Source organism: Poeciliopsis prolifica, unplaced genomic scaffold (genome assembly GCF_027474105.1).
Source record: "Poeciliopsis prolifica strain line A6 unplaced genomic scaffold, Auburn_PproV2 SCAFFOLD094, whole genome shotgun sequence".
NCBI classification, from domain to species: domain Eukaryota; kingdom Metazoa; phylum Chordata; class Actinopteri; order Cyprinodontiformes; family Poeciliidae; genus Poeciliopsis; species Poeciliopsis prolifica.
In genome coordinates, this window is record NW_026562469.1 from 106414 (window position 1) to 117500 (window position 11087).

Genomic DNA, 11087 nt, shown 5'->3' on the forward strand with positions numbered 1-11087 from the left:
TCCTGCTTCCTGTCTCTGCTTCCTGTCTCTCCTTCCTGCTTCCTGTCTCTGCTTCCTGTCTCTCCTTCCTGCTTCCTGTCTTAGCTTCCTGTCTCTCCTTCTTGCTTCCTGTCTCTCCTTCCTGTCTCTGCTTCCTGTCTCTCCTTCCTGCTTCCTGTCTCTGCTTCCTGTCTCTCCTTCCTGCTTCCTGTTTCTCCTTCCTGCTTCCTGTCTCTGCTTCCTGTCTCTCCTTTCCTGCTTCCTGTCTCTGCTTCCTGTCTCTCCTTCCTGCTTCCTGTCTCTCCTTCCTGCTTCCTGTCTCTGCTTCCTGTCTCTCCTTCCTGCTTCCTGTCTCTGCTTCCTGTCTCTCCTTCCTGCTTCCTGTCTCTGCTTCCTGTCTCTACTTCCTGCTTCCTGTCTTAGCTTCCTGTCTCTCCTTCTTGCTTCCTGTCTCTCCTTCCTGTCTCTGCTTCCTGTCTCTCCTTCCTGCTTCCTGTCTCTGCTTCCTGCTTCCTGTCTCTGCTTCCTGTCTCTCCTTCCTGCTTCCTGTCTCTGCTTCCTGTCTCTCCTTCCTGCTTCCTGTCTTAGCTTCCTGTCTCTCCTTCTTGCTTCCTGTCTCTCCTTCCTGTCTCTGCTTCCTGTCTCTCCTTCCTGCTTCCTGTCTCTGCTTCCTGTCTCTCCTTCCTCCTTCCTGTCTCTGCTTCCTGTCTCTCCTTCCTGCTTCCTGTCTCTGCTTCCTGTCTCTCCTTCCTGCTTCCTGTCTCTCCTTCCTGCTTCCTGTCTCTGCTTCCTGTCTCTCCTTCCTGCTTCCTGTCTCTGCTTCCTGTCTCTCCTTCCTGCTTCCTGTCTCTCCTTCCTGCTTCCTGTCTCTCCTTCCTGCTTCCTGTCTCTGCTTCCTGTCTCTCCTTCCTGCTTCCTGTCTCTCCTTCCTGCTTCCTTCCATCCCAGGTCTCCTGTATGATAAATGTCGGATGTTTGGAATATGATCTAATGAGAACTCGTCGTGTTTCATTGGCGTCCATGTTTGGTGTCTTTATCTGTCCTCAGCTCAACATGGACGCCGATTCAGGACATCAAATAACTTCGTCCCAGATAAAGTTTCCTTTCCAGGCATCTTCCCAGAGCTTCCTCAATATCTTGACATTTACAGTCCAGCAGCCGAGGCGCAGCGATGGCAGCAGGAGGCTGATAAGAGGCGGCGCGGCTCCACCGCAGCAGCTCTTTATCCTGAGCTGAGAGCTGGAAGCTGCTGCTGAATCACTGCAGATATCTGCCGCTCAAACAGCGGAGGAAATTGCTCTCTGTAAAATGCACGATTCAGGAGTGATGGGGAGAGAAGCCAATATGCCAGCAGTTTCTCCCTCCATCTATTCTGATGACAGAAATGAGTTTGTTTTGTGTCTGAGCAGGTCAGAAATCACGGAGCATCCCGCTGATATTCCTCTGCTCTCAGAAAACAGCCAGGAGCTAAACGTCTCTCAGACGTGGAGATCAGAGGCAGGACTCATTCAGGACAGAAGCAGCCGGTCCAGTTCATGTCTCTGGACCGAGAAGCCCCAAAGAAAACCTAGACGAAGAAGAAGAAGGAGGAGGAGGAGAAAGAGAAACCTCAAAGTGCTGCACCAGAACGTCAGAAGAACCAGCAGCGGACAGACAAGCAGAGACAGTTGGACATGTTGGCTGGATATGGGAGGAGAACCAGACCAGAACTAGAACCCGACTACCTTAAAGGAACACCATGCTTTCTGAGTATATTGTAGTCTGATGTCACTGGAGGATCAGCCTGACCCAGTGGTCCAGAACAGAACAGAACTGCAGGTGCTGCTGACCTTTTAACAACAAATAGTTTCGGTACCGATCCGTGAAACAGTTCTGGTGGTGAATGATGATGTCACTGCTGTCACAATATGTCCGACTGAAAACAAGACGACGGGACCGTTAGCATCGCCGGCTGCAGTGATTGACAGACGCGCCGCTGGATCTGCAGCTGCAATGACGCCTCAGATGAGCTTCGTTATTTGGAGGCAATGGCTCTGAGCGGCCAAAACATAATAGGATTCCTGACCGTTAAATATTATAAACAGGCCCACTTGAAAATTATTAAAAAGACAATTAAAAAACATCATTAGTCATCAGAACAACAGCAGCTGCAGCTCCCTCCAATGTTGGTCGCTTCAGGAAACAAACTCCAGACATCAGAGTGACTCCAGCAGGAGGTTCTGACCCGGTATGTGTGACGGAGCCCCGAGTCCGGGTCGGTTGGAGGTGATGAGGTTCTGGAGAATTCAACATATTCTGTGGAATCCAGAAACCATCGGCGCTGCGAGTCTCCGAGCTTCGAAGCCACAGAGCAGCAGCGCCCGGTACCATCCGGCCCAGCAGCAGGTCGGGTCGGGTCGGGTTTCCTCCTGAGGTTTGGAGGTCGACACCCTCTGAAGGTGGAGTCCCGGTTCTCCACCAAGAAACGGGTCAGATGCGAGTTCTCACCTGGATTTAAAAAAGCTCAGGGTTTCGGCTGTTTTTCAGTTTTATGGAAGTTTGTTCCAGATCTGTGGTGAATAGAAGCTGAATGCTGCTTCTCTGAACCAGCAGCAGATCTTTAACCCTTTCAATGATTTCTAAACTGTGTAGAACTAGATAATGTAGAACCAGGCGGTGTCTCTATCCTCCTGGTTCTAGTCAGAACTCCAGCAGCAGGTTCTAGACCAGTAGCAAGTTCTGGACCAGCAGCAGGTTCCGGACCAGCAGCAGGTTCCGGACCAGCAGCAGGTTCCGGACCAGCAGCAGGTTCTGGACCAGTAGCAGGTTCCGGACCAGCAGCAGGTTCTGGACCAGCTGCAGGTTCTGGACCAGCAGCAGGTTCTGGACCAGCAGGGTTCTGGACCAGCAGGGTTCTGGACCAGCAGCAGGTTCCGGACCAGCAGCAGGTTCTGGACCAGCAGGTTCTGGACCAGCAGGGTTCTGGACCAGCAGCAGGTTCCGGACCAGCAGCAGGTTCTGGACCAGCTGCAGGTTCCGGACCAGCAGGGTTCTGGACCAGCAGGGTTCTGGACCAGCAGGGTTCTGGACCAGTAGCAGGAATCAAAGTTTCTCTGGTCGGAGACTTTAGTCTCTGGTTCTGGAAATGTTCTGCTGCTAGAAGGCCCACTGTGGGTTAGGGTTAAAGGTCATCACTACTCCCAGGCTTCGGCCTGATCGGCGGTTTTTTTGTAATAACTGAAGCTGTATGTTGACTCTAGATCTAGAACTCTAGATCGCCCCGCTTTGGGTCCCAAGATAATAATCAGTTTTGTTTCTGTTTAGCTGGATAAGGCTTTGTTACATCCACACATTTATCTGTTCTAAGCATCTGTTTAGTGCCTGGATGGGGTCAAAGGTCACCTAGTGACCTGCTACTGTAGAGCTGTGTATCATCAGCGCAGTCTTGCGTCTTGCAGCCCAACAGAAAGATGTTTTTCCCCAGACGTCTTTGGAATCAGAGCAGAACTTTCTCTAGTAAAAGTTACAGTTTCAACTAATCTTGACCTTGAACCACCGGCTCTCTGGATTTTCTCTGGATTTTCTCAGGATTCCTGGGTTAAACATTACCAAAGGCCACTTTTCCAGAATTTTCTTGAAAGTTGCAGGATTTTTCTTGGAATGATGTCATAGAACCGATGGGGTGGAGTTGGGTTTCAGAATAAACAGGCGGATCAGGGACAGGTTTGGTTGCTGCTCGAGTTGAACAGACGGCTGAAAGGATTACTTTAGTGGCAAAGGTCAGCTGAGGTTCCAGACTGAACCCATTAACTGCCTGTTGTTCCTGTCTGGGTCTGGTTCTGAAAGTCCAACCAGGTTGTTAATGTGGCGCTCATGAATCCGTATGATGACTGCAGCTGGATTCTAAAATCTTTAAAACACCCAGAAGATCTTTTTGCTCCGAAACATCTGAGGAGATTTCATTCATCCAACAACATGAAGACCTGAAGGCTGCAGCTCCACAGAACCAGAACCTGAACCAACAGAACCTGGCAGTCGGTGTGATGAATGCTCCTGTCGGTCTGTTGCATCAACTGAAGCCACTACAGACGAATAATCCCTGCAGCTACTACTAATCTCACTACTACTACAGAGCTGCAGCTGCTTCCTGGCAGCAGGGAAAAAACCATCAGATTTCAACTGGTTCTAATCAGCAACTCCAAAATGGACAAAGTGCAGGAAGTCTGAGTCAACTTTCAACTTTCCCCACTTCATCAGATGATCATGACAAGGACAAAACAGCAGAACCAGCAGAGGAACCAACAGAGAACAGACCTCAGTGTTAAAGTATGATCACTGTGTTGAGTGAAGTCCCGGGTTCTGTGACCTGGATGGTCTCTGAATGACGGTTCTGATGGAGCGGGTGGCTCACACATGGCGGTCCAAACCAAACAGGGTTCATTGCTTCACCTAAAATCATTATTTGTTGAGAAAATTCAAGTTTTCTGTAGATTCTGTCACTTCTACTGTCTCTATTGAAAACTGAGGCAAAGCAGAACCATAATTAACTCTGAATTAATTATCAGTGAATTATCAGTGAATCAGCGTTTGAATGAATTGAACTAGAAACTCAGAAACCTTGTTGAGTTTGGGTGTTGCCTCCTGAAGTGAAGCAGCAGCTGCTGATATGAACACGTTGCAGAGTCCAGGATGAATAATTGAACATGTTTCTCTCAGGTTTTATTACCTGTCAGACGCAGATTCCTGTTTACTCTGGAAACAATCATTTGATTTGTCTGCAGCTCTTCTGTGACACTTTAAACTCAAGTGGCTTTGGGACTTATTGGATTTGTTGCAAAAGCATGAAAGTGCATTGAAGTGAGGCTTTAAGCCTTCATCAGTTGCTGCTGAGCCTGACAGCAGAGACACGAGCAGACAGGAACCCAGTGCGCCCAGTAAGGGCTGCTGGGGAAGCTGTGGTGGAGCAGAGGCCGGTACCGGCCCAGCGGGGGATCAGAGGCCGGTACCGGCCCAGCGGGGGATCAGAGGCCGGTACCGGCCCAGCGGGGGATCAGAGGCCGGTACCGGCCCAGCGGGGATCAGAGGCCGGTACCGGCCCAGCGGGGGATCAGAGGCCGGTACCGGCCCAGCGGGGGAGCAGAGGCCGTGACAGTTGCCCTCAGAAAGCCACTAACAGGATGATGGCTGCCTGCAGGGCCACAGGGTGAAGCAGGATTACGTCTGAGCAGCAGATAAACTGATTATTCCAGAAACAGTCGTTTAACCTCATCAGTCCTGCCACACGTCCAGCTCTGGGAGCGGAACGCCGCTCTGCTCCTGGATTCGCCTGCTGCCTCTTCACCGCGCTCTGACTCGCCTCCCTCCACGCCTGGCGGACGGCTTCCATGAACTTCCTCTGATCGGGACCGCCGCCTCGTTTCTGGTCACATTTCAGAGGCTCGTCGGCGCCACCATGCTTCAGGCTGCTGGACTCCTGGTGCTGCTGGCCGTCACGTCACCAGCAGCCGCAATCAGAGGTAAAGCTCGTTCCATCTGATGCACAAAGTTTATTAATCGGGTACAGAACAAATCAAATCTACAGGCTAAAGGGTTAGATAAGAAGAAAGGCTTCAGTGAAGACGCCTAAACTTGGTCACAATGCGAAGAAAAGCCTATTAGGGTTGCATAATGCTGGTGAGTCAGGAAGGTGATGGACGCAGCGGAAAGGAAAAGACTTTGTCTTCTTCCAAAGACGGGCAGAGTGAGCCTTTACCTGCCGGTGGGGATCGGCTCCACTCTGGTTGTGTAAGCTGAAGCTTCTTGTTTAACAGATGCTTTTGCTGCAAGCACCCTTGAAAAGCAGCCAGTGCTGTTATTTTTAGTTGGAGTGGCCATGAGGAGTCAGACCCGAACCCTTTTAGGCAGTAATGATGCAGAACTTCACTCACTGCTCTCCACTCATGGACACAGATAACACTCTCACTGAAACGCTGCACACCTCGTTTTCCACCATCGGTGTTCTTCACTGCTGCCGAGATGAAAAGTTGATGAAGAGAAACTTTCTACTGTAACCCTAAAGGCAGAAACAAGAGAAATGAGAGAAAACTGGAGAACCTTCATTAACTTGAACATACAGTTCTGCTCTTCAGACAAACATTGAGAGAATAAAAAAAGACATGATGGAGTTTCACATTCAGGACTGTACCTCACTCTGGCCATCAGGGGCGAAAAGTCATAGAGTAACTTCTGTCAGCCCAAACTAGTAGCATTGGGGGTTCGAGTCGCCCTACCTTGGCCTACCTGATCTCTCCAGTCATGTCAGATGAACGAATGAATCGAACCTCCAGCTGCAGGTCTCCTGCTCCGTCTGCCTCGCCGTGGCCGCGGGGAAGAGCCTGTCGACAAACGGAGAACAAGCGGCTCTTGTTCAATCATCATCCAATTCACTTTTTTCTGGTTGAGAACCCTGAGATCCAAAGGTTTCTGGCAGAACCTCAAAGACTCCCATGGGTGCATGGAGAGGAAGAATGATCCCGGCTCGGACTTCAGGCCAACACTTCCTTCACAAGAGCAGAAGGTTTGGTTGTTTGACTGAAGGACAATAGAACCGGGTTTCTCTTTGTCCTAGGAAGTCTTCACAATTCTCCAAGACAACCAGGAAACAGCTTCTGGCTCTCATCCCTGCTGCTTCTCACATCTGGGTCCTGCTTCACTGACCCCAGGGGTCCTGACCCAAAGGAGCCAACAGAACCACTTCCTCTGCATAAACTACAGATCATAAACCAAACAATGTCCTTTTCCAGACCACAGTTTGAGAACTATGAAGACCCAAACTGCTGTGAGATCAGGTCAGGAGTTTGGACCAGATGGTCTTCCATCCATCCCAAGTACATCCTTCCCTGCATCAACAGAACACACGCAGACCGGACTGCAGGACCTTCTGGGCGGTTCTGAGTGGGTAAAGATCTGGTCCACCGGTCCGTACGCAGGATGTTAGCCAGATGTTTCCTCTGATCCCCTGGTTCAACAATCTGTCGCCGCCTCCTTTCCAACACCCAGTCTCTCCATGGTCCCCTAACCAAACAATTTGGACCAGAACCTCCTTCGTAATGATGGACCGTCTATTTAACCTTCATCTCAGTGAGGAGAAAGGACTTCTGACTACAAGAAGACTTAGTTTGAGTCGCGGTTGCAAAAAAATATAAATCTCTGGTTTCTATAGCACAAATTTACACATTTCTTGTCTACGTTTCTCTGTCCTGGAGACTTGTTGCTGCACAGGCTCGGTTGTTTGTTGCTGAGTAGCTTGTTGCTGCATAGGGAGCCCTGCTGGTTGGTCTCTGGTTTCTCACGCTGACCAGATAACTTCCTGTCACCAGCAGGTGGCGGCGTGGCGGCGCACAGCGTGGAGTCTGGAGGAACGCTGGGTCTGGCTGACCTCCTGAAATCATCCAGCAGACCTTCAGCCTGGGAGCCGAGCCGGCACCGATCCCGGCGGTCGGTGTTTCTGCAGCCTGGAGTGAGAATCTGCTCCCAGGAGAGCGTCGACGAAGTTCTGGCCAGCCACCAGGCCTACTACCAACTCAGAGGTAAAAGATGAAACTACCCGGATCTCAGACACTCAGGAAGCCTCGACGGACCAATCAGGAAACTGTAATAGTTTGGTTCTGTGGGCCAGGGATTCATGCATTCATTCTCTAACCCTTTGTTTGGCGTGTGCCGGGTTTAGGGAGCACCAGTCCCTGAGGCCGAGCGGCTCCAACGTTCTCTCGTTTGTTTTTACCTGTCATGTTTTGCTTCTAATGAACTGGGCCTAATGCACAGCCTTGTGGCACTCCTGCTGTACATAGACATGATCATATCCCAGACCTTCATATCGGTTTGTCCTTTTAAATCAGCCTTGTGCTGGAGTCTGGCCTCAGCATGATGCCATATGATGAGAGCAGCTTCACCAGCTGATCAGGTTCCTGCTTTAGTCTCTTCCTGCTGCTCAACTCCATCAGGGAGAATTCTGTCTGATGTGCCAAAACTCTTCCACAACTGATTCAATTCACTCTTTTCACCTCAGATATTAAATCAGAAACTTCAGTCCCACTTTTTTGTCCTGCAGGTAAAGTGTTAGATTACCAGTTACAGCCTGAAGCAGCAAACGCTGCTGCTACTGAGGATGTGGGAACCTCAATAAGCTAACCAGGCTAGCTAAGAGCTAACCAGACTAGCTAAGAGCTAACCAGGCTAGCTAAGAGCTAACCAGGCTAGCTAAGAGCTAACCAGGCTAGCAGTGGGCAACAATCAGAACCTGGCAATGAACCAAGCAACTCAATCTCTCAGTTCCTAAACAGTGAAGCATGAATCAATAATAACAACAATAATAATAAGTAATAATAACAGAGCAATCAAGAAACTTTCTGGAAATGATGTTTGTCAAAATGGACATTTTGTGTCAACGTTTCAAAGTAAGGGTCACTTTGTTTTTGGTGTTGCCATAGCGACCACCAGGAACCTGAAGAAAGCTTCTCATTGGTTGTTCTGTCCTCTGCTCAGTCTGCCAGGAGGCCGTGTGGGAAGCTTTCCGGATCTTCCTGGACAGAATTCCCGGGACGTGGGAATACCAGGCCTGGGTCCGCAGCTGCCAGCAGGAGGCGCTCTGCATCTCTGACATCGCCAGGAACTTCAGCAGCTCTGAGGAACACATGGGCCTGATCCACCGGGTACCAGCTGCAGCACTCGCTGCAGCACTCTGCAGCACTCTCTGCAGCACTTACTGCAGCACTCTCTGCAGCACTTACTGCAGCACTCACTGCAGCACTCTCTGCAGCACTCTCTGCAGCACTCACTGCAGCACTCACTGCAGCACTTACTGCAGCACTCACTGCAGCACTCTCTGCAGCACTCTCTGCAGCACTCACTGCAGCACTCACTGCAGCACTCTGCAGCACTCTCTGCAGCACGCTGCAGCACTCTGCAGCACTCTCTGCAGCACTCTGCAGCACTCACTGCAGCACTCACTGCAGCACTCTCTGCAGCACTCACTGCAGCACTCACTGCAGCACTCTGCAGCACTCTCTGCAGCACTCACTGCAGCACTCACTGCAGCACTCTCTGCAGCACTCTCTGCAGCACTCACTGCAGCACTCTGCAGCACTCTGCAGCACTCGCTGCAGCACTCTCTGCAGCACTCTCTGCAGCACTCTCTGCAGCACTCACTGCAGCACTCACTGCAGCACTCACTGCAGCACTCTGCAGCACTCTGCAGCACTCGCTGCAGCACTCTCTGCAGCACTCTCTGCAGCACTCACTGCAGCACTCACTGCAGCACTCACTGCAGCACTCACTGCAGCACTCTGCAGCACTCTGCAGCACTCACTGCAGCACTCACTGCAGCACTCACTGCAGCACTCTCTGCAGCACTCACTGCAGCACTCTCTGCAGCACTCTGCAGCACTCGCTGCAGCACTCACTGCAGCACTCGCTGCAGCACTCACTGCAGCACTCTCTGCAGCACTCACTGCAGCACTCACTGCAGCACTCTCTGCAACACTCTCTGCAGCACTCTCTGCAGCACTCACTGCAGCACTCACTGCAGCACTCTCTGCAGCACTCTCTGCAGCACTCACTGCAGCACTCTCTGCAGCACTCACTGCAGCACTCACTGCAGCACTCTCTGCAGCACTCACTGCAGCACTCTCTGCAGCACTCACTGCAGCACTAGCTGCAGCACTCGCTGCAGCACTCTCTGTCTTCTGGTTTTTGATTTTCTGAATCAGCTCATAAAAGTGCTGATTGCTCCAGATGCAACTCAGCTGTAAATGTTGAAAACAAATAATCATCCATGAATGAACCGACAGAGAAAAGCCAATAATCATTTTGTCAACAAAAAACCTGATCAGAAAACCAGCAGCAGGTTTCCAGAGGAACAACTGACTGGATTCTGTTCTGCCTGTTTCAGAGGATGAAGAACCGCAGAGAGAGACGACCAGACACAGTAAGACATGGGGACGGGGGCGGGACAAGGGGGACGGACGGCCAGTCTTCATGGTTTTCTGTCTACATGGAGGCCGCTTTCTGCAGGCTAACGGCCCACATGTGGTTCCCGAGCTGCAGGTTGGGAACCTTGGTCCTGAAATGGTTTTGAATTCTTTTCCAGAGCGGAGACTCCGGCAGCAGAGCAGCAGATCCCAGAACTCCCAGGTAGGAACTCGATCCCAGTTGATTTCCTCCAGTTGCATGATGGGAAAAATGGAGATGAAGCCGGATCATTTGATTGGATGAACACAGGAGCTGAGTGAGGTCATGACCCCCTGAGGTCACTGGGATCAACTGGCTTCAAGATTTTCTCTACAAATTAAATAATTATGAAAATGATTCTGTTAAAAATCAAATTAGGTGATAAACTGCAGCAGAATAAAGTTTGATCCTGATCGGGTCGGTTCTGGTTCTGCTCTGCAGGCTCTGAAGCTCCGCCCATCTCGTCTTCATCGCCTCCACCTGCCATCATCATCATCACCTCCGCTGCCCCGCCCACTCCGGCCACGGACCGCACCGGACCGGCCGGACCCGACCAAGAGGTACCAAACGGACCCGGCGGTACCGCCCAGACCCGTCCGGGCGGTACCGCCGGGCCCCAGCTGTTGCTGCAACAATCAGGTCTGAACATCAGAACAGATCCAGAACCTGAGAACGTCACAAAATTCAGAAAATATCTGGAGATAAACGGTCCATCTGTCCAGATCTGGTCTCTGTTTTTCTGCTGAAGGTCAATTTCCTGGAAGTTGGCCTTCAGGAAGCTCTGACCTGAAACAGGAAGTGACTCCGTGTCCTCCAGGTGCGGCGCCGCAGGGGGTCACCCTCTGCTGTCCTTGCAGGACCCGGAGCTGCCCAACCTGGTTCCCGAGGGCCCCGAGGTCCACGTGGTGCGGTTCAGCGTCAAACTGCTGGACCCGGGCTACAGGCAGCTGCTGGGCGAGCCGGACTCGCCGGAGTACCTGGACCTGGCGACGCACCTGCAGGACCAGGTAAACCCGTTCAGGTAAAAACTGTTGGCACGCCACTAATGTCTGAGGAGCAGCACGGTCACTGAGACAACTTGAAACGAATAAGTATTTCCTGGAGAGCCACCGACGGGAACCGGGCTTTTTGGGTCAACAGAA

At 51.3% G+C, this 11087-nt stretch overlaps 1 protein-coding gene across 1 annotated transcript in view; it reads left to right on the forward strand.

Annotated features, from left to right (window-relative positions):
• Positions 1-5162: 5162 nt before the first annotated feature.
• LOC129353659 (interphotoreceptor matrix proteoglycan 1) overlaps positions 5163-11087 on the forward strand; it is an 18191-nt gene continuing 12266 nt past the window's right edge. Inside the window, 6 exon segments of the mRNA XM_055023026.1 lie at positions 5163-5474; positions 7317-7526; positions 8482-8648; positions 9887-10064; positions 10387-10505; positions 10803-10952. Of these exon segments, the coding sequence (XP_054879001.1) occupies positions 5411-5474; positions 7317-7526; positions 8482-8648; positions 9887-10064; positions 10387-10505; positions 10803-10952 (888 nt within the window). The 5' untranslated portion in view covers positions 5163-5410.